Below are 27664 nucleotides of genomic sequence, written 5' to 3' on the forward strand. Positions count from 1 at the left end.
ATATATAATGCGCACTCTTTACACCTAATAGGAACGTTTTCAAAACAAAAAAAAAAGGAATTAAACCTACACCGTAAAAAAAAAAAAAAATCTGTCAAATTTACGGTAAAATACCGGCAGCTGTGGTTGCCAGGAGTTGATCGGAAAAAATACAGTCACGATGTATAGGACAATACAGTGTATTGTTGTTGAATCTGTTAATTTTGCAGTTGATAACTGTTTTTACTTACGGTAAGTTACTATGAAAAAAAACAATATATTGTTAACCTGTTTACAAACAAACTATAGCATTTACGATAATATATTGGCAACTGTGGTTGCCAGGAATTCACTGTAACACAAATCTGCACCAATTTTAGTGTCGCCAACGTGATGATCAATTGCCCGGATCATGTCATGATTAGTTTGAGATTCCCTTAGTTGTTTAGTTCTGTTTCAGCACCCCTGTTTTTGTGTTCCTTTGTTGCCGTGGGTGCTGATTATTGTCACCTGCCTCTGGTTAGGGGTCAGGACGCTCACCTGCTCCCGGTCACTAATCAGAGAGCTATTTATTCCTGCCTCTCGCCACACTCTGGCTGGCTGTTTTGTTTGCTTCACGCAACACGTTGGTTTCTTGCTCCTTGTTCCTGTGCTAGTTTTTCTATAGCTTACCGTGCTAGCAGCACGTTCCTATGTTTTGTATTCTTGCCTAGTTTTTTTTACCTGCACACTTCTTCCGAATGTCCATCTGCATCTTGGGGAAAACTACCAGCGCATAACCATGTGACCCCATCGTAACAGCCAATCAGTCTATACCCAGGTGCATGACTTTGGAGGTGGGATGAGGTTGTGGAATACCCAGAGACAACCCCCTCAGTCACAGGGAGATCATGCTGATACCATACAGAAATACCCCTAGCCCGGGAATCCAATCCAGGACCTTTGCACTGTGTGGTACAAGCGCTAACCACTGTCACACCGTGCTGCACTGTCACCAAAATGCCTGTGTTTCTGAGACATGTGAGCCGTACATGAGGATTTTAACTTGAAAGTATTTGTACAATGTTTCACTGGATAACTCACAACATGGCCTTCTGCAACATGTTCCTTCAAGTGAGCTATTAAAAATTAGCCTTAAATGCTCCGTATCTGTTAAATAGCTGCTTGCAACCAGTTCCAGCTTTTATACTTTGATATATAATTACAGTATATCATTATATATACTCACTATTTTAACAGGGCACAAAAAACAGAGTCAACATTGAAAATGTTGGTCTTGTAATTCAACTAAAATCTTCATTATTAACACATCTACAGATGTGTGTTTAATTTTCTTACAGGGTAATAAAGCAGTAGCAGCAGACCCAATCACTGTTTCCATGCACTAAATTAGTCTGATTTCTCAAATAGTTAATTTTTTGTATTTTCAGCCCTACGTGTAAAGTCCAAGTGTCCACACACACTCTCTAATGCGACCATTGGTCATAGGCCATGTGCCTCCTGTACACTAGGGGGCGTTTATTTAATTTTTGCGCCAGAAAAAGCATTGCTTTTCCGGTTGACCTATGATGCCACACTAGGCATTGCGGAACCTTACAACTTGTTTTAAGTGATGTCCGCTGTAATATTGACACAGATTACAAATATTACGTCTCTAATGCTATGCTGATGTTCAATAGCAGACAGCATCACTAGATGATCCTTTATTGCGCTAAAAACATGATGCTACTACCAAGATTGTATCGGAGCGGATGCAGGTCTGATGTAAAGAAAGACCGGCGGAAGACCTTTTTCGAAGGAATTTTGGGACGCAGAATCATGGAAAAAAAACTTTTGAGGGCCTTGGAGTTTATTCAAAAGGCTCTGTGGATTCATGGAAGGAGTTTTAAATGTGAAGGAAAAGACCGTTAATTCCACGACTGATACTGTTCCAAATGAAGTTTATTGTTCTGGACTATCTTGCCCGTTGTGCAGGGAGTTAATCAGTTTGGAGTGCACAAATGCAGCGTTAGAGGTTTGTGTAAGCTTTATTATTCGCCTTTAATATACCTGGTTCATTACTTTTCATCTCATTCATATTCCGTTCAGGAGTCCGAATTAAGCCGACATTTTACATTTCCTTAGCTACCTTAAATAATTTAGTTTTATTTCTGCCATCAATGCACTTCAAAATGTTATGTTCTTTTAATTTGTGAAGCAAATAAACAGTCTTCTCTTCATTACAATTGTTGCTTTTTAAAAAAATATTATCTGCTTCCGGGTTATATCCTGCGTGTTGAGACTGGCGCATGCGCAAATACGTCCTCTCCAGCTGCACACAACCACTCAAGAGAGGGGGGTCCCCATATCCGCGGTCCCCTCCAAGGTTTCTCATTGTTTTTTATTGTTCCCATTGGGTTGAGTTTTTTCTTGCCCTGTCGCTTGTGCAGCCGTTTGAGACACTTGTGATTAAGGGCTATATAAATAAACTTTGATTGATTGATTGATGGTTTTCAATCTCATAATCCAGTTGTGTTAGTGTGACTTTTCAAAAACCAAACACGATCGGACTAAAGTGTTTACATGGGTTGTAGGAGGCTTATTTAGAGCCAAATTATTTGAGAAATCTGACTATTTAGTGCATGGACACGTACTGAATGTTACAATCCAACAACCTGAAGCTCAGCTTCAACAGATGCATGTGAATCTATCAAAGCTTCCCCCATTGATCCTGCTGACTGGCCACACCATTTGGCTGACAACGTAGGAACTGAATTACTTATACTGAAACTTCACATTCCCTAAAAGAGATGACGGAAGAAGTTTCCACCAGCACTACTTCCACTGACAATATTTTTTCTTCAGATTGCATTTATTTGTCTTGACATGTAAAATAAATAATTAGTAAATGTGTAATGCTGCATATAGGCTGATCTATGGGGATTAGGGAGTAAACTTTTTCTAGGGAGGAGGGGGAGTCGGTGAGAATCCACTCTCGCCTGGGGTGTCAAATGATATAGAGCCTGTGTTCTGGCAAAAAGCGCTCCCCCTTGGTTCGGAATTCATGCTCCCCCTGTAGATGCACATATGTATGAAAGTGCTCCCCATTGAAATTTATTCACCCCCTGTATCTGTTCATGTGTATGAATACAAGGAATGCGGAAGCGTGCCCTGCCTGCATTGCAACGTGCATCGACCAAACTTTTTACGCGAGTACATTCTACACTATACACCAACAAACGATTAAATGTAAAATTTATTATCTACCGGTTTCATATAAAGATGTTGAAAATGTACACATGTAACATTAGTTAGACGCGTAGCATGTTGAAATCTAATTGAAGATTAATGTGAAAATGTCGCAAATCTACTTTTGTATACATCGTTTATGTAGCGTGGCGAACATTCATGTAAAGATGTCGAATATGTACTTGTATAACAGCTAGATGTATAGCTTTCCGAAATTTAATTGAAGATGAATGTAAAAATGTCGCATTTCTACTTTTGTAGCGCTAGTTAGCCAGACACATTATGCAGAATGACGAACATTCATGTAAAGATGTCGAATATGTACTTGTATAACATTAGTTAGATACTGTACATAGCTTCCCGAAATTTAATTGAAGATGAATGTAAAAATGGCGCAATTCTACTTTTGTAGCGTTAGTTAGCTAGATACATTATGTGGCTGGGGTACATTCATGTAAATATGTCAAAAATGTACTTGTATAACGTTAGTTTGATGCATATGCATGTCGAACATCTATTTATATTGCATTATCTACCTTAACCAGGGACCCCCAAACTTTTTGACTCGGGGGCCGCATTGGGTTAAAACAATTTGGCCGGGGGCCATATATATATATATATATATATATATATATATATATATATATATATATATATATATATATATATATATATATATATATATATATATATATATATATATATATATATATATACATATATATATATATATATATATATACATATATATATATATATATATACATACATATATATATATACATATATATATATATATATATATATATATATATATATATATATATATATATATATATATATATATATATATATGTATATATATATATACATACCAAAAAGGGACAAGCAGTAGAAAATGGATGGATGGATATATGACTGAAAGAGCACGCACTTGCCGCGCGCTCGCCCGACACTGCAGTGCAAGCGCGATGATGTCACGTTATCGATGGGAAAATGCATTTTTAGTCAATATGATTCACCTGAGCGGCTAGGAGACACCAAGAGTAACAAGCGGTAGAAAATGGATTAGAAAGGACATATTTTTAAAAATAAAATAAAATACAAATTTTTAACTAGGGACTTCCCGCGGGCCGGATTTTGGACGCTGGCGGGCCGTAGTTTGGGGACCACTGACCTAAACAATTGTTAGATAGCTGCATGGCAAAGTGAAATCCACGGTATAATAATCTATCTTATAAGTTTAAGCACTATATTGGTACTGTATTCATTAGAAAAACATACATGTTTTGTGAATACATTTTTTTCATCTTGACTGCAATTTTTGAGTTTGTAACTTTATGAAAGTCACAAAACAATCCTGTTATTTAGATTGTATGTTAATGACTACATCACAATGTATTTAAGCGATGATTTAATTCTTTCCAGCACCAGATTGCCTTGTATTTTGTGCCAGGCTCTCTAGCATTTACTTCAAAGCCGCAAACATGCAGTTTTATTTCTTTCCCTTTTACATTGTCTTTTACCCAACACCTAGTTTTATCTCACCCACTGACTGCTACTTCTGGTTCTGACTCCTGCCTGACACTTGACCTCGCCTCAGTCCACCGTCTGCTGGTTGTGTCTGCACTGAATATCGTTGACAATGTAAATGAGACCACATTTTTAATTGCCTCTGTGACAGCAAATATCCAGAGGATTTTGCCAAGCCTCAGAAGTGTAATTTGAGGAGATATTGTATAAGCTTTACAATCAAGGGTAAGTATTTGATGTTCCAGGCATTTTACAGTATTTTATTTTATTCATGAATGTTGCCTGTAGATGGGGAGCTTTTCTTTCGCCAGGAAAGGCTATCAAGGGAGGAGAAGAGGCCTGGAAGTTCTTTCTGGAGTTCCACTCCACGCCAAATCGGTGGACATTCAGGAAGTCAAAACACACCGTGCCATGTGCTAAAGATTTTACTGGTTTGCCATGTGTGTATATATTGACAAATGGATAAGTGTTTTGAAGTTATCAATATTAACAAAATTTCAGGTGATACCCATGATGCGATACAGTATAATATTTTGTCTTAAAGGTTGCAGAATGTGACTAATGTCAAAGCCCAGGAAGCTTCTGGCAGCTGCATTGCCTCTTCAAAATAGAGGTATATTTCTGCTTTAAAAAATACTGCATAGAAGATTGAGGTTTAAAAGTCATAACAAAGTTCGGACATGTTTGGTCAGTTGTTCAGCCTACCTGAGTTTGTGTTCATGGTTGGGCTTATTTTGTGTATATGTGTATATATTGGGCATACATACTGCAGCATCCACAAGATGCAGGCTTTAAAAAAAGACTATGTTGAAGACAAAAGTTTGAAAGTTGTATCAAAAGTTCTGATGTGTTTGGTCAATTGTTCAGCCTACCCAAGTTCGTGTATAGGATTTGGCTTATTTTTTGTGTGTACATGTGTAAATACTGTGCATATCTATCAATTTTTTAAATATAGAATTTACTTTTTCTGCCAGCCCAATTCAAGGAGTTTTTGAAAAATCTGAAATTGATTGTTCAACAAACTTTTTAGTACAGCATTTTGTGTAGGCTATAAGTAAATATATTCATTTAGTGACAAAAACAATGACTTTATAGTAACTTTGTGATCTGCTCCTTTTTAAAATGCACTTTGTAGACCAAACATTTCTATCAAGTATTCAATCTTGTTGTCTGAAAGTGTTTTAATATTTTTGGTTATCGATAAATATTTGTTTCCAATTATTAGCTTTTTCCTTCAGTTCATTGGACTTCAAATGATGAAGGCCAAGTTTAAGCTGTTTTCGGCCCTTTTAAATTGTACAACATGTGCTTTAGGACACTTGAAGAAACAAATTGGCTGGCAGATTAAGTAAGATTTTCCATTTAATCATTATCTTTTTTAATAGTTTTACATTTGTTTCTTCTGCTTCTATATGTCTATATGTCTAGACGCATATATACATGTGCTTGTTGGGAATCAGAAGGCAAGTGGCCCATCCACAGTAAATTATCCTTTGTTCTTTGATTGCCGTCTCACTGAATTTTATGTTTTTACAATGATTATTTAGGATTTGAGTAATGCAAACTTGTTGTAACAGAATCGTGTCCATCATCTCAGTGCTGTGGTTGCAACGATGCTTTTTTTGTAGATGGAGGATTTGAGACAATGACAAAGGTTTTTTTTTTTTCCATCACCATTGTCTATTGCTATTGTTACATGTAGTATTATTATTATGCATATGGTCATCACAAGGTGCTTATATCTTATTACATTTGTGTATCAGATGAAATTGAATTCCCCAAAGTGGAAAGATGGTTTTGTCCTTTAAATGTTGGTGCTCATTGGATTTTGCTGGCATGTCCCCAATATCATGCAAAATGCATCATCCACAAGCATATTTGTCGCCCCCCTCCACATCGACAGCAAGTGGGTGGACATAGTCCACACCTTCAGGTTTCTTGACGTCTTCATCTCCACTGCCATCTACACTTACCGCTGCCTCAGCAAAGCCAAAGCAACAGCAATGACAGTTCCCACCGGCTCTGACCTGTTTGACCTGCTGCCTTCAGGGAGGCGCTACAGATGCATTAAGGCTAGGACAATCCAACCCAAGAATAGTTTTTCACTCAAAGCAATAACCCCCCTGAACTGACTTTTCACAGATCAATACCATCAATGCGCAATATTCCATGTGCATATGCAATATATTTATATACTCATATTTAATACTCATATTGATATATTACCTCCATGTAACTCTGCACCATACTTCAATCAATCAATCAATCAATCAATCAATCAATCAATCAATGTTTATTTATATAGCCCTAAATCACAAGTGTCTCAAAGGGCTGTACAAGCCACAACGACATCCTCGGTACAGAGCCCACATACGGGCAAGGAAAACTCACCCCAGTGGGACGTCAATGTGGATGACTATGAGAAACCTTGGAGAGGACCGCATATGTGGGTAACCCCCCCCCCCCCCCTCTAGGGGAGACCGAAAGCAATGGATGTCGAGTGGGTCTGACATAATATTGTGAAAGTCCAACACATCAGCGAGAGTCCAGTCCATAGTGGGGCCAGCAGGAACCATCCCGAGTGGAGACGGCTCAGCAGCGTAGAGATGTCCCCATCTGATGAACAGGCTAGCGGTCCACCCCGGGTTTGGAGCAGAGTAGAAAAGAAAAGAAAAGAAACGGCAGATCAACTGGTCTAAACAGGGAGTCTATTTAAAGGCTACAGTATACAAATGAGTTTTAAGATGAGACTTAAATGCTTCTACTGAGGTAGCATCTCTAACTTTTACCGGGAGGGCATTCCATAGTATTGGAGCCCGAATAGAAAACGCTCTATAGCCCGCAGACTTTTTTTGGGCTCTGGGAATCACTAATAAGCCGGAGTTCTTTGAACGCAGATTTCTTGCCGGGACATATGGTACAATACAATCAGCAAGATAGGCAGGAGCTGGACCGTGTAGTATTTTATACGTAAGTAGTAAAACCTTAAAGTCGCATCTTAGGTGCACGGGAAGCCAGTGCAGGTGAGCCAGTATAGGTGTAATATGATCAAACTTTCTTGTTTTTGTCAAAAGTCTAGCTACGGAGATGAAAGAAGGCCGTTTTAGTAACACTTTTAATGTGCGACTCAAACGAGAGAGTTGGGTCGAAGATAATACCCAGATTCTTTACCGAGTCACCTTGTTTAATTGTTTGGTTGTCAAATGTTAAGGTGGTATAATTAAATAGATGTCGGTGTTGAGCAGGACCAATAATCAGCGTTTCCGTTTTCTTAGCGTTGAGTTGCAAAAAGTTAGCGGACATCCATTGTTTAATTTCATTAAGACACGCCTCCAGCTGACTACAATCCGGCGTGTTGGTCAGCTTTAGGGGCATGTAGAGTTGGGTGTCATCAGCATAACAGTGAAAGCTAACACCGTATTTGCGTATGATGTCACCTAGCGGCAGCATGTAAATACTAAAGAGTGCAGGGCCAAGAACCGAACCCTGGGGAACTCCGCACGTTACCTTAACATAGTCCGAGGTCACATTGTTATGGGAGACACACTGCATCCTGTCAGTAAGATAAGAGTTAAACCAAGACAAGGCTAAGTCTGTCATCCCAATACGCGTTTTGATACGCTCTAATAAAATATTATGATCAACAGTATCGAAAGCGGCGCTAAGATCAAGAAGCAGCAACATAGATGAAGCATCAGAATCCATCGTTAGCAATAGATCATTAGTTATTTTTGCGAGGGCTGTCTCCGTAGAGTGATTTGCCCTGAAACCGGATTGAAAAGGTTCACAGAGATTGTTAGACGCTAAGTGTTCATTTAGCTGCTGTGCTACAATTTTTTCGAGGATTTTCGAGATAAACGGAAGGTGGGACACCGGCCGGTAGTTTACCAGGAGATCAGGATCGAGGTTAGGTCTTTTGAGTAGAGGATGAATAACCGCTTTTTTGAATGCTAGGGGAACAGTGCCAGAGGAAAGTGATACGTTTATAATATTTAACACTGATGGACCTAATAAAACAAAAAGCTCCTTGATAAGTTTCCCAGGAATTGGGTCAAGTAAACATGTTGTTTGTTTTGTCCCATTTACACATTTTGACAATTCCTCCAATGTTATTTCATCAAAGAGAGAGAAACTATTTTGGAGGGCAGTGTCCGTCGTATATACAGTCGTATCTGTGTTAATAGAACCCAGTTGTAGCTGAGATGCATTGTCTTTAATCTCTTTTCTAATGACTTCAATTTTCTTATTAAAGAAATTCATAAAGTCATCTGCTGAGTGGGTGGAGCTACTGGGAGAAGTCCCTTGTTGGGTTAGCGATGCTACCGTACTAAACAGAAATTTAGGATCATTTTTGTTGAGGTGGATGAGATTTGAGTAATATTTAGCTTTAGCTGAGGTAAGCATGCGTTTATAAGTTATTAAACTATCACACCATGCTTGATGGAAAACCTCAAGTTTAGTCGCACGCCATTTGCGTTCCAGCTTTCTACATGATAATTTCTGGGCTTTAGTTTCTTCTGTAAACCATGGGGTACGCCTTTTAGGGGCCCTTTTTAGCTTTAGCGGTGCTACAATATCAATGGTGTCGCGCAGGGCGTCATTGAAGTTGTTAGTGAGGTTATCAATAGAGCCCACATAATTTGGGAATGGTGCCATTACCGAAAGCAGTAGGTCAGTAAGAGTCGTCGTTGTGGCAGCATTAATGTTGCGGCTGCTATAGTAGTTATTATTATTATTATTAGTTTGTTGACAATGAGTCAGAACTTCGAATTTTATAAGGTAATGGTCGGACATTACTTTAGTGTACGGGAGAATCGTAACTTTAGAGGTGGTGACACCCCTGACAAGCACTAGATCTATCGTATTACCGTTGCGATGCGTGGGTTCATTTATTATTTGTGTAAGACCACAGCTATCAATTATAGTCTGGAGCGCCACGCATGGAGGGTCCGATGGGGTATTCATATGGATATTAAAGTCCCCCATTATGATTATATTGTCGGCGTGCGTCACTAGATCAGCAACAAACTCTGAGAATTCACTGATGAAGTCCGAATAGGGCCAGTTTTCATTGTATATTAGTGCGACACCCCCTCCCCTTTTAAGAGGTCTGGCAACATGTGTATTGGTATAGCCAGGAGGAGATGCTTCATTTAGCGCAAAAAAATCGTCTGGTTTGAGCCAGGTCTCGGCGAGACCAACGACGTCAAGTTTGTTGTCTCTAATGACTTCATTAACTAATAACGTTTTGGAAGATAATGATCTTATGTTTAAAAAGCCCATATTATAGGTAGTGGGCTGTTTTGAGGATTGTTTGTTGAAATTATCCGAAGTAGCAATATTAATAATGTTGTGTTTATTATGCGTATTGCACTTTAAATAGTTTCGACCATATCTAGGAATTGATACGACGGGGATATTCAGATTGTTTGCTTGATGTTGCGATAAACTGAACGCATCATAGTTAGCTACCTCGGTACAATGTATGTCTGCCTCTGACACGGTCACAAAAGAAAAAACATTATGTGAGTTGTGTTTTATTCTAAGAGAATTGCTATGTGTGCAGGGATTATCCAGCCTGACGCCGGCTAGTTCTAGTTTAAATGGCTTCTTACCCGCAGACTCCACGTTTCTTTGGTTAGCTTTTCTCTTTGTTGTTAGCCCCGCTCGGCATCCCCGCTTCTGCTTCCGCTCACACCGCTTATGTCGTCTCCATTGGCGGTCCCCGCTAGCACTTGACTCCGCTGCTACAAAGGCCGCTCGATGTAGCCCACGAAGTATTCCCATGCTAGCGAGGAGGTCCACCGTACATGCATCTTTCAGTCTATAACGACCCGATCCATCCACATCCAGAATTGTCTGTCGGTCATATGTGATCACAGAGTGTTCACGCTTTGAGCCAGCCATGAAATTGACAGAAATGACGGGCGTTTTTTGCCAAATCGCTCTACACTCCCAAGAGCATTAGTGAGCCGCAGCATTCCCATGCGCCGCCATTTTAGTCATACTTCTGTTTATATTGCTCAAAAAGGTTCATTATGTCTTATTGATATACTTTTAAAATGTTCTTGAAATCAAACTAAATTTTCTGTATTAAAAAAAAAAAAGTTTCTTTCTCTATTTTTAAATATTTTCCTAAACATTTTTTTTTTGCATGGATATTGGTGATGCGCTAATTTCATTGTGCTGACGTATTTTGTGCAAACGTATAATGACAATAAAAGCATTTTATTCTATTCTATTTTTTGACGTAAAAGCTGGACCGCAATCTGGCGCTTAAAAAAAGAAAACATGGCTCAAATACAATGTGATGTAATGATTACCATACAATCTAAATAACAGGATTATGAAACTTTCATAAAGTTACACAGAAAAATTGCAGTGAAGATGAGAAAAATACATTTTAAGATTAAAGTACCAATGATTGTCACACACACACTAGATGTGGTGAAATGTGTCCTCTGCATTTGACCCATCCCCTTGGGGAGCAGTGGGCAGCAGCAGCGCCGCGCCCGGGAATCATTTTTGGTGATTTAACCCCCAACTCCAACCCTTGATGCTGAGTGCCAAGCAGGAACTACAGTACATAACACATATCAGTATGAAAAATATATGCATATAAATATTGTGCTTAAACTTATGAGATACGTTATTATGGAGTGGATTCGATCTGACCATGCATCTATATTTAACAGGTGTAGATAATGCATATGTTTAAGAGCTATTTCTTTATTCATAATCATGTTTGAATCAGCTCATTTCTTTCCTTCGTTTTACTCTGTATACTAGTTTCTCTTTGTCTTCAGATTGCCTGGTTAGATAGGGTCGTAAACCATCAGGAATGTGAACACAACCCCCAAGTCTCTCTTCTTATCAGTGTTGGGGGGAGGGGAAAGGCGGGCTTTCTTTGTGTGAAAAGAGTTGCTTTTGGCCTGTGGAATGCCAGATCAACTTGGGCTGCGCATTTGTATGTGTTGTTCGAGGCTGGTCTCATTATTGCCAAAGCTTTGACAATAAAATTACAAAATACCTATTCTGTGCTTGGTGGTACCGTTTGAGTTCAGTTGATATGTCATTAAGGAACTTGGGACTGACCAGCGTTTTACATCCCACTTGGAGGAACATCTGGTCAAACGCAACAATTTGGGGGCTTCGTCCGAGATGACACGCTGACAATTGGACCTTCTCTTGCAATCTTCTGGACAGACTCACATGGCCAAAACATAATTCAAGGTAAGCAGAACCTTTCTTTTTAGATAAAATCTGCATTAGGAGTCTGCCCAGAAGTCTGTAAGTTAAACACTGCTTTGTACCGCAGACACAGAATGGTGATTTTGATAGATTGATTGCATTTTTGCCGAGCCTGCCATTGCATTAAAATTGTAAATAGGTGGTCAACTCACGCCATTGTGTCTCGATTACCGTGACGGGCAGTTTCATTGACGAGTGAACTAATAGTTGGGTGTGGCTCACCCTGGGTAGTTGGTCGCCGCCTAAAAGAGTAACGGGTTAAAGGCCCTCGTATGATATGGAGGTTAGAGGCCTGCATATTGCACGATAAATTGCACGGGTTAGAGTTAGAGGCTCTAGCTGCGTATTGTACGAAAAATTACGGGGTTAAAGGCCGCCGTATGGTTTGTGGGTTAAAGGCCTTCAGGGGTTCGAGGCCCTTCTGAAAAAAATAGACACAATGGCCACTGAGTGTGACAGACAGGAATGTGATGGCGGTCGGGGAGGAATGTGATGAATCATTACTGTGTAATGATCAATTGAATGGACGGTTGTCGACAATAAAATTAGCAAGTAGAGTTTAAAAAGAAAAAAAGAGAACGTTCCTTGAAAGGGTTAAGAGGGAGTTTACAATACTCGAAAAGTTGTGAACTCAAACGTCAGGTAAAATAAAAAATAAAATAAAAAAGTAACTGGAAGTTTTATGGTAAAGTGAAACGCAGAGAGAGTGCTTACGTGTGTGTGTGTGTGTGTGTGCGTAGGGCTGTAGGCACTTGCTTGTGTGTGCGTGAGTGCTTACACGTGCTTGTGTGTGTGCGCTGGTGAAAATGGTCAAGAGAAAAAAAGAGCAGGGTTGGTGCTCGAGAATTTAAGAGTTTAGCGTATGATAAAAGTAAACGGGGATTACGTGGAAAAACAAAATGCAGCAAAAGAACCGATGATTAATGAGACAAATAGGACAGACTAGACTGATGGGTGTTTTGCCTGCCGCGCATGCGCAAGACAATTCAAACGACCCGCCCAGACTTTGACTAGGCCACCGCCCCCTACTCCAGTGAGAAGGAGAGAGAGAGAAAAAGTGACAAATGAAGGTATTCGTAAATGGTATGCTGTTGATTGTGGTTAGCTGCAAGTTTGTTTATTTGTTTGTTTGTTTAGTTGTTTGAGTGAAATGGGAAGAAATCAATAGGAGACTTTAGAAGCATTTTGTATCGTTGTGTTTCCACACAAGATGGCAAAAATACAGAACAACAAGTAGGATTAATGGCTGAATCTTCGACCTCACCGATAACACCATACGTTACAAACATAGCTACTGCTATGCGCAGTCTCTTTCCTCAAGATGAGGATGATAAGGCTAATGACAGAGCAGCAAGGAAGCAACTCCTTAATTTACAGATAGCTGAAAATAAAAGGTTAAAAGAACCAAAAGGTCAAAGATCAGCTAGGATATATTCAGCAGTGGGTGACCTTGCTTTTGAGTTCCAACAGGTGGAGGAAAGAATCCTCAACAGACGTGCGACCAGACGGTTGGACTCGGGTGGTGGACAACACGATGCTTCAAAGCCAGTCCGGGGTGGAAACTGTTTCGGCTGTGACCAGCCTGGTCACTGGAGTCGTGAACATTTTCGAACGGGAAAGGTTCCGTAGTGCCAACAAACGAACACAAAAGTGTGGCAAAGGACGCCCACCGCAGGAGCCCCAGCAGGAGATACAGACTGGCCCCCTGCTGGACATGAGTGTCAACGACAATGTTATCAGTTCGTGATTGACACTGGCGCCACCCATTCGATTCTGAATGCAGAGGTACCAAAGAAACTGTGTGCTTCCTCTTTAAAGGTCGAAGGCTTCGCTGGGGTCACAAGGTTACCTGTCACCAAACCACTTCCGGTTCAGATTGCTGGACCTCCTTTACAGACTGTACCCTGACATTCAAATCGCACAGAAAGAACATTCCTGGTGTTACCTGACGGCTTAACCACCAAGCTGCGACACCACTACCAAGGCTCCTACCACAGCCTGAAACAACAGGAATGGCTGACATCCAACTGCTCTAACAGTGAAAACCCTGACTGGCTGAGATGCTTCCGTGTGTTCTGCCACCCGACTCGCCATATGTTATGATCACCAGTTAGACACTCATACCAGGAGACCTTTGACTCCTTTGTATATTTATATATGTTGGAACTCAAGGTGTGGTTGCTCATGTTGACCTATCTTTGAAACAACTAGCATGGTATAAGATGGACACAATTGTGTCCCACATTGTTCACTTGCTCTCTGTCTCGCCTACAAAACCAAAGAACTTAGGTGCAATGATAAGACACGGCGTAGCTGCCAAACATTACACCGACACCCAAATACCACATTTTCAATTGTTTAGGTTTAGCACATAGTTGTGTTAAACACATAACTATGGGCTGCACTTTAGACACCTGTAGGCTACGAGGAGCTAGCAGCTACACAAAAGCTGAGCTAAAACGACACATTACACATTTAAGCATATCAAATAATTATAGTTGCTCATTACATACACATAGTTGTCAAGACAGAAGTCTGATAGAAAGTATTCAGTAACAAACGTGTCTGCATCATTCAACTTTCTACAACATGAGCTTGACTTAATGAATTATTGGGGCCACCAGGTGTGGTAAAATTTTAAAATACTATTGCTAAAGCATTCGCCACAAGGGTAGTATTTTTCTAGTATTGGTGACAATATAAATATAAGCATATTTGTTACTTTCACCATATTGAATAAGTTAAATATAAGCATATTTAGTGGAGTTTGAGTTATTTGTGATATTGCTAAGGGGTCCCCTACCCTAACAACACCCCCCAGTGGACCACAGAGGCTAAAGAGACAATCATTGACCTCAAACATGACTTGTCCTCCGCTACTTGACTATTAGCTGACCTTTTTCTTAGATGTTTCTGAAAGTGATAGTATGACTAACACAGTCCTTTTTCAGAAACAGAAGGGGGTGAGTGAGGGTGGATACAGACTCCTTGGAACAAAATCGACAATAATCCGACTCTGACACATTCCATAGTTTTAACGTTTTTCCCGTGGGTAAGAAGTTATAACTAATTTTAATTTGAAAATAACGATTTTACACATCGATAGTAGTTAAGTAGATCAAATTTAGAATAGGGAGGAGGTGAGGGTGAATCATGTATAGTCTTTGATTTCACTGATATGATCAATACGGTACAAGGGAAAAGGTACGTACTGACTTGTGTTGACAATCACAGTGGTTGGCCGGAAGCAACAACAGCCTCAAAAGAGGATGCAACATCAGTAATTAAATGACTTGTGAATGACCTAGTACCCCGACATGGTTTCCCCAAAAAGATTAGGTCAGACAACGGCAACCATTTAAAAAAAAAAAAAACCTCACTTAGCCTTGGTCGAAAAGGCTTTCGGACTAGAACACAGGTTTGGGGTACCATCCTGAGTCCCAAGGTAAGGTTGAAAGGATGGACCAGAACATTAAAAACTAATTGGCTAAAATCTGTGCACAGACCAAATTTAATTGGATTGACATGTTGCAATTAGCGTTAATGATCATTCGAAGGTCCGTGAATAAAACTGTTTTACCGCCCTTTGAGTTTTTTCACCCTATGAGCTGCATACAGGTCAGCCATTCACAGGACCAGCAGCCGCCATGGAAGGAGGACTCAGCGTAAAACCAAAATGGTATTTTACACAAAAAATGCAGAATTTGTGTGCCAGTTCTTCTGTACAGATACGAGGATGACAGCCCGCCACTCCAGATTCCCTTCCGGCCGCTGAGAGGGTCAAGATCAAGGTCATCAAACGCAAGTGGACGGAGCCCAGGTGGTCCCTTCAAGGTCGTGGAACGGACGTCTCACGCCCTTCGACTAGCTGGAAAAGGGGACACCTGGTACCACCTCTCCCTCTACACTCCTGCTGAAGAACCTGACAGATTACCAGCGGATGTCATTGCTGACATCGCCACTACATCTGCCCCACTCGACCCCCAGCAGCGCCTTTTGAGCCTGAGGCAGCTGAAGAAGAACGGGAGCAGAAAACGACTCATTTTTAGTGTCATAGAAGAGCGAGGCTTTAATTACACACACATAATCCTACAGCCCAGAAGACGACGCTGAGAGAGAGATTTTCTACCTATATTACTCTTTTTAACTTCTATATTGTATATCCTTATTTGAGACCAGCCTTTATACTCGAAGTTATCCAATTTCTCTTGCTTGTTTTCAGCATAACTATCTGTGTCGTTATATTAAGTGAAAAGTTTGATGTTTATCCCCGTTTCGTTACCTGAATTACTCTGATTTTGATAGACGAAAAGCAGGATGTCACACCCGGTAGTGTTCCCTGACGGACTGGTGCTTGGGCGTGTTCTACTGTCTTTGTGTCTCAGTTCTTCCTTCCTGACGACAGTGACTGACAAGTGTCTAAGAACAAACAGCGGACTTTAAATAGACTGGGTCAAAGGGGATAGCAAGACTTATTTTTTTGACCTATGCAGTGTGATTAATTACGGGGGACACAATAGCTATTACCGTGGTAATAACCTCTATATTTGTTACGACGCAACCTGAACCATTGGTGTCGGATGCAGACAACATAGTATGGTAAGTGGTGCCCATCGTCCCTTTTATGTTGTTTTGGGGGTTGACCTGACTGATACAGACTCTAATTATTAAAATTAATGTCCTTGAGAGGGCGTTAACTACCTCTACACCCTCTGTAGCACCTAAAGTACCACCCCACCTTGGTGGTGTTTCAAAGGCTCTCACATCTGTGCGTGCTAATGACATCACCAACGAAGGCCTGGTAACTTTGACCTTAGGAGCGGGTACAGGTAAACCTGTGGCTCAGGTGGATGCCAAAACCTGGGTGACTGTGTTGCTTGTTCCGCTGGACGTCCTTTTCCCCACACTTACCCCGCTCTTTTTAAGTTGACTGACATAAATGGCTCAAACTGTCTTATTTCCTTGTTCTCTGAACCCACGCCACCAGGGTGCGATTTGTTGGCTAGTGTGTACCCTCCTGTTGACAATTCCACCCGACTTCTTCCATTTGTGGCCCAAAAGCTGAATTACACGTGTTTTCAATTCAAAGGACCCTCTTCGTCCCCCAACAAATTGGGTGACATTAACCCTTCCTGGTGCACCACACTGATAGATGGCTCTAGGATAGGCCCTTGGGCACGAGCTGACTTATTCTGGTATTGTGGGCAGCACAGATTGTACATTAGAATCCCAAAGTTATCCGTAGGGCTTTGTGCTATGGTTAGACTGGTGACCCCACTCACCCTAGTGGGTACCAAATTAACTCCCCTTGTAACTCCTGTCTCAGCGGCCTCTCTAACTTCTCGCCGACGCCGCCATGTTTTATCTCGGAGGAGTGTAAAGGGCTCCTTTGATCTGATGAGAAACCCTGATGGTGTTTACTTTGATGCAATTGGACAACCAAGAGGGGTCCCCTCACAACACAAATTGTGGTGTGAATCCTGTGCAGGTTTCGAGAACCTTCCTATCATTGGTGCTATTTTCCCTGTGACTGCTACTAAAAATGTTGAACGCATTAACTATGTTTTTTATAATCTGTTGAGACTGACCAACCTGACTCGTGACGCCGTTGAGGGACTTGCTGAACAACTTGCCCCGACCTCTCTCATGGCCATCCAGAACCGCATAGCCCTTGACCGCATCCTAGCCAAGGAAGAAGGCGTGTGTGCAATGTTTGGTGACCAATGCTGTACCTTCATTCCTAACAACACTGCACCAGATGGCTCAGTTCAGAGGGCCTTAGAGGGCCTCCAGGCCCTGTCTAAGGAACTTACTGAAGTTTCAGGGGTCTCTGACCCCTTTAAAGATTGGCTCCAAAGCACATTTGGCAGGTGGACTGACCTAATTAAGTCTGTCCTGGTCTCCATTGGAGTTTTCTTGGCCATTATAGCCTCTTGCGGTTGCTTTATCGCCCCTTGTGCTAAGTCTCTATGCACCCGCATCATTGTTAGAGCTGTAGAAGGTCAACCCCACCCTGTTTCTGGGCTCGTTATGTCTTTGAAGGGGGTCAAGCAAAATGGAGACTTTCGAGAATTGTTGATTTCCTTCCCTGACCATGACGACATTGACGTGGACTCCCTCCATCTGTCATCCATGTAAATATGCTGTTGTTTTATTGCTAGCTTGCTCAAAGAAAAAAAAACTACAGCACCTACTTTAATGTGGGGCGTGCTTTAGAGGTGTTGCTCTCGTAGGAGAGATCTTTTGGATAAGATCTGAAGGGGGATTGTAGATAATGCATATGTTTAAGAGCTATTTCTTTATTCATAATCATGTTTGAATCAGCTCATTTCTTTCCTTCGTTTTACTCTGTATACTAGTTTCTCTTTGTCTTCAGATTGCCTGGTTAGATAGGGTCGTAAACCATCAGGAATGTGAACACAACCCCCAAGTCTCTCTTCTTATCAGTGTTGGGGGGAGGGGAAAGGCGGGCTTTCTTTGTGTGAAAAGAGTTGCTTTTGGCCTGTGGAATGCCAGATCAACTTGGGCTGCGCATTTGTATGTGTTGTTCGAGGCTGGTCTCATTATTGCCAAAGCTTTGACAATAAAATTACAAAATACCTATTCTGTGCTTGGTGGTACCGTTTGAGTTCAGTTGATATGTCATTAAGGAACTTGGGACTGACCAGCGTTTTACATCCCACTTGGAGGAACATCTGGTCAAACGCAACACAGGTCTTTAAGTAGATAGTAATTTAGGTAGATGTTCGACATGGCTGTTATGATCCAAATTATTAGTAGAAAACTAAAACCTAATAAATCAGCATTTTCGCATTCCTTGGATTCATATGCATGCACAGATACAGGGGGCGCATGAATTCCAAAGGGGAGCACTCTTTGCCAGAACACAGGCACTGGCTGTATAGACTTTTTAAAGGGGAACTGCACTTTTTTCGGAAATGTTGCCTATTGAGAGACAAGACAATTTATTTATTTTTTTTGCAGCGTTACATGTAAAAATCAGCTTGTTTTAGTTGGCTAGCAATGCAGCTAATGGTAGCAATCAATTCTACCTCTAAATCACTTTAAAAATGCATTCAAAAACCGCCAACAATACTTCATGTACGTTCCATAACCTGTATAAAAACCAAGCTGTAGCGACATTGTTATTGTAAGGGCGAACACAGAGGAACTCTTTTTCCAGCAGAGTAACATATCGGTAGGGATGATGTTCGTTAAGAAATGATCGATGTCAATGCCATTATCGAATCCTCTTATCGAACCGATTCCTTATTGAATCTCTTATCGAGTCCAGATAGGTTGTTGTGTGTGCACCTTGTGTGTGCACTGGGTTCCAAAAGCCGTAGATGTTGTGTGACTGGGCCGGCACGCTGTTTATATGGAGGAAAGGCGGACGTGACTGAGGACAGCATGCGGACGTTAAAGGGTGAAGGTTTCAGGTGAGAGAGGACACTAAAGGGACGTCCTCAGTGAGCATATAGTGCTGCTATGTGCATTGTAAATTTAACAAATGCAGACAGCCAAATCACCAACATAGACGAGGTGCCGCTCACTTTCGATATCCCGGTGAAGCACACAATGTGGAGAAGAAGGGGACCAGCACGGTAGCGAATCCATACGCACAACGGCGCAAGAGAAGTCCGCTTTTACTGTAGTGCTAGCTACGAGAGGGAATCTGGCGTGTTTTATCGAGAACTTGCCCAGCTGTTCATTTCGGACACAGACGATTAGGACTTTGATGGATTTGTGGATGAGGATTGATCAAAAAATAATGCGAGTACATTGATAAATACTTCAACAAAGTACAACCGAACTCAGCTTTGCTCCTGCTGCCTTTTTAAAACAGCATCCATGCATGCTAGCGTATGTTTTAAGCTGGTGTATGTTTTAAGGTAGCGTATGTTTAACCATGCCTGCGCCCAAAAATACGCTGCGCCTTATTTATGCGTTAAATACAGAAATAGCACTCGTAACTGACACGGCGCCTTTTAATACGGTGCGCCCTATGGTCGCGAAAATACGGTATAGTGGCTTCGATAACGGGAACCGGTTCTCAAAAAGGGATTCGAATCCATGGAATCGGTTATTTTCTTATCGAAGCATCAAGAGAACCGGTTTTTGAACATCATCCCTACATATCGGAATGTATTAGCCATAAAAAACAGCTACAGCAAGAGATATGCTATCTTCCACGTCGCGTTTGAGTTTGTAATGCACAACACAAAGCGAAAGAACACCAATCTGTACTGACTAAAAAACATGAACAATCATATTACAGTATCTGTTAAGTATTAGCCCACATTTTATGTTTTGTTTTTACACAGCTAGCTCAACAGTTTATGTAGTTGTAATAACACGCATGACATACTGTGTGTAACATGATCAATAGTATAGTGATTTACTCGATGGACAGTTGTGTGTTTGGTCCAGCTGGCCTCGGATGTTTTTTCCCGGTTTATGTCGAAATAGCATGGCTCCAAGTTCCACATTTATAGTGTCAAAGTCAGGCCAACCTCACTCTTTCGGCTTCCGTCTGCTCCAAAGTTTCAGCCTCACTTCGTGCTCGTTTCTCTAAGCAGCAATTAATCTTCTGTACATTCAACTTAAAAAAGATAAGGTTGTGAATCTTCCTCATTTGTCCAAAAATAGCCATCATTGTCATCTATAACCAACTCTGCTATTATTAGAACACACTTGCGTTTGTTTCCAGATTTAGGAACACACAGTTGTTGCCGGAAGTCGAAAGTGTGCTGCTATGGAAACGGAAATAAATGCGCTGAGGAAATAAGTTCCTGGCAATGCTTAAAATGACTAAAATACGGTTAATATCAGAGATATTATGTATTATTATGAACGTGTCTGTCACTACATTATATATATATAAATATACTTGTAGTTTGTATATAAAACGTTGATGGAGGGCTTTGAAGGTTACAACGGTGACTCCCATTAGCCGCATCTTTCAAGCTTTTTTATTCATCTTTAAAATCCTTAACATTTTTTTTTTAAATACATGTGTTTGTGTCTCTCATAATGATTGTGAACAGTAGGCAACATTCCAAAAAAAGTGCAGTTCCTCTTTAAGCCTAAATCAGGTGGTTCTTAACCCGGGTTCGATCGAACCCTAGGGGTTCGGTGAGTCGGCCTCAGGGGTTCGGCGAAGCCTCGGCCGCGGAAGTCAAAACACACCCGACTCATCGTGTAAATAACAACTTCTCCCTATCGGCGAATTATGAATACCCCCAGCCTGTACGAGCAATCCTTTTCGAGGATGCTGGACATAAAAACAAAGAAAAGGAACAGACTTTGCTGCGAAAATGACATGAGAGTGGCACTTGCCAAGGTGAAGCCACGCATATCTAAACTGGTCCCTCAAAGGCAACAGCCAAAGTCACGCTGATTTGCAGGTGTGTAATTTGTTCTGAGTTCATGCACTGTGTTGGTTTTGTTCTTTGAACAAGGTGATGTTCATGCACGGTTAATTTTCTGCACCAGTAAAAAAAACATATACATTTCTCTTGGATTCAAAAGAAAAAAAGACATTTAATTTTTCACCAAAGAAGGGTTCGGTGAATGCGCATATGAAACTGGTGGGGTTCGGTACCTCCAACAAGGTTAAGAACCACTGCCCTAAATTATTCATGTAGGAGCAGCTATGAGAAATGTGTCCACTAGAGGGTATCATTTACCCATATCATATTGATTGCAGTGTTGATTCAAATTGACTATACAAACTCCCACTGACCTTTTTGGCGGGTCACCTTTCTGAACTTTGACCCAGTGCTCCACCTGGGCCAACGTATTCTTCCTCTGTGCATGTTTCTCTGTGTCACACCCCCTCTGGTACTTTAGGTTTCCATTCTGTTCTGAAGGCTGTGCACTTTGATGGCTGTTCCTTTGAGCTGCAGCGTCCACCAAATTTGGAGACAGTCTCTCTCTGGGATCTGAAAGCCTGCGCCTTCCTTGGACCTCCAGCACGTACCTCCCCTCGTCTGCGGGAGCCAGTCGGATACCATCATCACGTGAGTGTTCGCAGTCCGTCCTGAGAAAAGCTTCGGTCTGAGATATGCTATGGTTGACATGATTGGTCTGAAGAGGTGCCTGATGAGGGTTCTTATCTGGCCTTTGCTTCTCTCTAAAAGGGAAAAAAATATATATTTACGCGATTGCACAAGGTTTTTGTTTTTGAATTTTAATCTATTCATCCATTTTATACTGCTTGTCTTGTTCCAAGCTGGAAAACTGGAGCCTACCACAGCTGTCAATTGCACAGCTGACACATTAACACAATTATACTATGGCCAATTAAAAGTATTTATTCAAAAAGACAGTGTGGCACATCCACAGAGAAGCTACAGTCGTGGTCAAAAGTTTACATACACTTGTAAAGAAAATAATGTCATGGCTGTCTTGAGTTTCCAATAATTTCTACAACTCTTATTTTTTTGTGATAGAGTGATTGGAGCACATACTTGTTGGACACAAAAAACATTCATGAAGTTTGGTTCTTTTATGAATTTATTATGGGTCTACTGAAAATGTGACCAAATCTGTCATAAAGAAATACAATCATGTGTGCTTACGGACTGTATCCCTGCAGACTGTATTGATCTATATTGATATATGATGTATATATTGTGTTTTTTATGTTGATTTAATAAAAAATTTATTTTTTATTTGTATTTGTATTTTTAATTTTTTAATTTTTTGGTGTGACCCGGTACCAATCGGTCCACGGACCGGTACCGGCTTGCCATCAAAGTAGGCCTATGCGATATATAATATAGTATTATATATTACTATATATAATTATTTTGATGGTGGTTCGTGCGGTCAAACTAGACATTTTAGCAGGGTAATACCAACAATCTGTCCCGACTCCCGACGAAAATATTGCTGCGTAACTTTACAAATACATTTGGCTAATCGACGTCAGTAAAATGTGGCATAATTACTTAGTAAACCATCTTGCAAGAAGCATAAACAAGAGAAATCTACAGCGTATGACTTGTCCATTGCCATTTGAAGTTGCTTGGAGTAGGATTCGGATTCGGCTGCGTATCTGGCAACCTCAGTCATGGAGAGTGGGAGGGGACTACAGAATTTTGACTGTGATTGCAGTACCATTTCTGGCCACATTACTACATATGGCACCTTTAAAGGGAGAACAGAATCACTCCAATTGCGTTTTTTATCCACTTCAACCAATCAATCAAATGAATCAACATATATTTAAATGGGATTTATATACGCAGGCAAGTTGCAACACGAAGCACTTTATACTAACTTCCCCATCTGGTATATAATTTTTTTTTCTTTTTTTTTTCTCCAAGATGGCGGCGCGCACAGATGCAGCGGCTTACGGCTCTCCTTTTCAGTGCTCTTTCCTCCTTCTTTTCTTCTTGTTTTTTTTCCTTTTGTGCACCACCTGTACTGCAAACACCCGGTACACCCGCCAGTCACTCTTGGATATCGGGAACTCGCACCAGATATCTGTTTCGAGCGACTTTCACCACGAGCACAACATCCCAGACGACATAGCAAGAGCACCGGGCTCTCCGTGGTTTGTTGTCGGGTCTGGGAGACGGCGCAGACGGAGGAGGGAGAGGAAGCAGAAGCGTGGCCGCAGGTCCGGCGTCTTGTTCAGGCTTAGGAAACAACCCCACAAGCCACCTCTACCGAGCCTGTTCCTCTCCAATGCCAGATCCCTCGTACAGAAGATGGACGACCTGGAGTTACAACTCGCTGGAAACCGCTATGTTCGGGATTGTTGTGCTATGATTATCACCGAAACCTGGCTTCACCCGGAAATACCCGATGCTAGCATGCAGCTAGCCGGCCGCACTCTGCTCCGCCGGGACAGAACTAAGGACTCCGGTAAGAGCAGAGGAGGGGGGGCTCTGTATTTACGTGCATGAGAACTGGTGCAACAACGGGACAATCATTGAACAGCACTGTTGCCCGGACGTGGAGTACATGTCTGTTAGATGTCGGCCTTTTTTTCTCCCGAGAGAGCTGTCTGTTGTTATCATCACGGCTGTGTATATTCCACCGGACGCCAAAGTAAACACAGCGCTCTCTCTGCTGCTGAACACCGTCAACGAACAGCAGCGGGCCCACCCCGACGGTGTTCATATCATAGCAGGGGATTTTAATAAGGCCAATCTGAAGACTGTACTCCCTAAATTCTACCAGCACGTGAAGTGTTCTACAAGGGGCAAGAACACCCTGGACCACGTGTATACTAACATGAAGCACGCGTACAGAGCTTCACCCCTCCCCCAGCTTGGACAGTCAGACCATCTTTCCCTCCTGCTCTCTCCTACCTACACCCCCATCAGACGCCAGGCCAGGCCCATCACAAAGACTGTTATGACCTGGCCTGACGGTGCACTCCCAAAACTTCAAGACTGCTTCCAAGACACAGACTGGGATCTCTTCCAACAACAAGACCTGGAGACAGCCACAGGAACGGTGCTGGACTACATACAGTTCTGCATCGGGAATGTGACTGTGGAAAAAAACATCCTGGTTTACCCCAACAAGAAACCCTGGATGACCAGCCAGGTCCGCACACTCCTCAGGGCCCGTGACGCAGCCTTCAGGTCAGGGGACAGGGCACTGTACAGTGCTGCTAGAGCCGACCTGAAGAGAGGGATTAAAAAAGCAAAGGCGGACCACAGGAGGTGCATAGAGTCCCATTTGTCCAGCAATAACTCACGGGAGGTGTGGCGTCATGACATCACGAACTACAGAGGCTGCAATGTGACAACTGCAGATCAGAGTGCGACACTGGCAGAGGAGCTTAACTGTTTCTTTGCCCGTTTCGATACCCCCCAGCGACACTCATCTGCTCCAGCCCTGGCCCCGCCCCCACCGGGCTCCGGCACCACTCCACTCACTGTACAGGAGCACAGTGTCAGACGAGTGCTCCTGGCTGTGAACCCCAGGAAGGCTGCCGGACCAGACGGAGTACCTGGAAAGGTGCTCAGGGCGTGCGCCCACCAGCTCGCTCCCCCCCTCACCAGGATCTTCAACCTCTCCCTGGCTCAGGCAGTCATCCCATCCTGCCTGAAGTCATCTACAATAATCCCGGTGCCAAAGAAGTCTCCCATCACCAGCCTGAATGATTACCGACCAGTGGCCCTCACTCCGGTAATCATGAAGTGCTTCGAGAGACTGGTTCTCCAGCACATCAAGGACCATATCCCTCCAGACTTTTACCCCCACCAGTTCGCATACCGGGCGAACAGATCCACAGAGGACGCCATCGCTGTTGCTCTCCACTCTGCTCTGAACCACCTGGAGCAGCAGCAGAGCTACGTCCGGATGCTCTCTGTGGATTATAGTTCTGCCTTCAATACAATAATCCCGGACAGACTCTGCAATAAACTGGACACTCTTGGCCTCCCCCCTCTCACAAACGCCTGGATAAGGGACTTCCTAACGGACCGAGCCCAGAATGTGAGACTTGGCCCCCACCTCTCATCCACCCGCACGCTGAGCATCGGCTCCCCACAGGGCTGTGTGCTGAGCCCCCTCCTCTACTGCCTCTACACCCATGACTGCAGTCCAACCCACAGTGACGTGTGGTATCGTCAAGTTCGCTGACGATACCACAGTGGTCGGGCTCATCTCCAGGGGTGACGAGGCTGCCTACAGGGAGGAGGTCCTGAAGCTGACGGCCTGGTCTTCGGAGAACAACCTCGCTCTCAACACCAGCAAGACCAGAGAGATCATCGTCGACTTCAGGAGGAACAGCACCGACCCTGCCCCCCTCTACATCAACGGCGAGCGTGTGGAGGGGGTCCACACCTTCAGATACCTTGGAGTCCACATCTCCAACGACTTTTCCTGGACAGTCAACACCACAGCAATCATCAAGAAGGCTCAGCAGCGGCTACACTTCCTGAGAGTCCTCGGGAAGTACAACCTGAAGCCTGACCTGCTGCTGACCTTCTACCGCTCGTCCATTGAGAGCCTGCTGACCTACTGTATTACAGTATGGTACGGCAGCTGCACTGCAGCAGACAGGGAGAGGCTGCAAAGAGTGGTCAAGACGGTTCAGAAGATCATCGGCCGCCCTCTCCCCTCTCTGATGGACATCTATACCTCCCGCTGCCTCAACAGAGCCAGTGCCATCATCAAGGACAGCACCCACCCTGGCTCTGACCTGTTCCACCTGCTGCCCTCAGGGAAGCGCTACAGGTGCATTAAAAGCAAGACGAACAGGCTAAAGAACAGCTTCTTCCCCAGGGCCATAACCACCCTGAACAGACTTCCCCATTGACCCTCATAACTGCCTTCTCTTCGGTGCAATAACCCATTCCACCAACCACCCTGTTTCATGAAGATATTCATGTACATATTCATTTCACCCTCTGTATAGAGTGTACACTTGTTTTATCGCACTGTATGGAATGGCCTCAATCTCGTTACCCTGCGTAATGACAATAAAGCTGATTCTGATTCTGATTCTGGTGTCTTTCGAGTTTTTTCTTGCCCAGATGTGAGTTTAGATCAGGGGATTTTGTTACAAGTTGGTGAAACCCTTTGAGACACTTGTGGTTATGGTCTAATTAATTTACTTTTTATTTATATAAAAAAAAAAATATATATTTAAAAAATGTATATATAACAATAAAAATACATACATTTTATAAATGTATTCCCATTTATGTATAGGAATATTAAACAGTAAGATTAAGAATAGTAATGAAAGCAATAAATAAAATAGAAAAATCATTAAAACATTATCAGCAAAAAGGCTGATTAAAAAGTTGTGCCTTTAACGGGTTTTTTTTAATATATCAATGGACTCTACAGTCCTCTGGCCTACTGTTCCACAGGTGGGGGTCATAGTGGCTAAATGTCACCTCACTGTGGGTTTTTGTTCTGGTATTTGGTACAGATAAAAGTTTGGCGCTAGAGGACTTCAGGATTTGTGAGGTTAATTTTTTAAAAGCAGGTCAGATAGATAAGAAGGCGCAAGGCCATTATGACATTTAAAAACTAATGATAGACCTTTAAAATCTACACTGAAGCAGACGGAGACCCCATATAGCGACTTAAGAGGTGGTGTAATGTGGTCCTACCGCCTGGTCCTCGTCAGCACGCGTCCGATTGAGTTTTGTAATAATTGTAGATTTAAGTTTTTTTTGGTAAGACCAGAGAGCAGAGCAACTAAACGACAGGAAATAAAAACATGCATTATCACCTCTGTGTTGGCCTGAAAGAGAATCAAGCGGATTGTGGCTATGTTCTTAAGGTGATAAAAAACATATTTTGTAACATTTTTGATATGTGCATGAAGTCAGCTCATAGTCAAAAATGTAAAATATTTTAATATGTAATGTACTGCGTGTTTAAAATCTTGTAATTTAGGAAAAGTTTATCTTTCTGGCCCTCTGTTTTGTCCTGGTTAAGCTTCCACATCCGTATGAGAAATTGAGAATGTATGTAAAATCCCCCTTTCCCCAAAAATGGCCAAAGTTATATATTGTGGTTGTTTATGCTCATGTATGTAACCAATGTTGCTCCATCATCTTTGGAATCTTGTTTTAATTTATAAAAATATGATTCAATATAGCACACTCTGAATCAAAGGCAATGCTCGTGAAAAAAACTAAATTTCGTCAAAACTTCTGATCATGATTGTGTAGTGGAATTAGAA

The 27664-nt window shown here is 42.1% G+C and overlaps 1 protein-coding gene across 6 annotated transcripts in view; it reads right to left on the minus strand.

Annotated features, from left to right (window-relative positions):
• The window catches only part of plekha7b (pleckstrin homology domain containing, family A member 7b), a 254813-nt gene that overhangs the window by 65839 nt on the left and 161310 nt on the right, over positions 1–27664 (minus strand). For all 6 annotated transcript variants that reach the window (XM_062029101.1, XM_062029110.1, XM_062029090.1 and 3 more), the window contains exon 10: positions 21737–22126. In XM_062029101.1, coding sequence (XP_061885085.1) covers positions 21737–22126 — 390 coding nt within the window. The remainder of the gene's footprint in view (positions 1–21736; positions 22127–27664) is intronic.

Source organism: Entelurus aequoreus, linkage group LG02 (assembly GCF_033978785.1).
Source record: "Entelurus aequoreus isolate RoL-2023_Sb linkage group LG02, RoL_Eaeq_v1.1, whole genome shotgun sequence".
Taxonomy (NCBI): Eukaryota; Metazoa; Chordata; class Actinopteri; order Syngnathiformes; family Syngnathidae; genus Entelurus; species Entelurus aequoreus.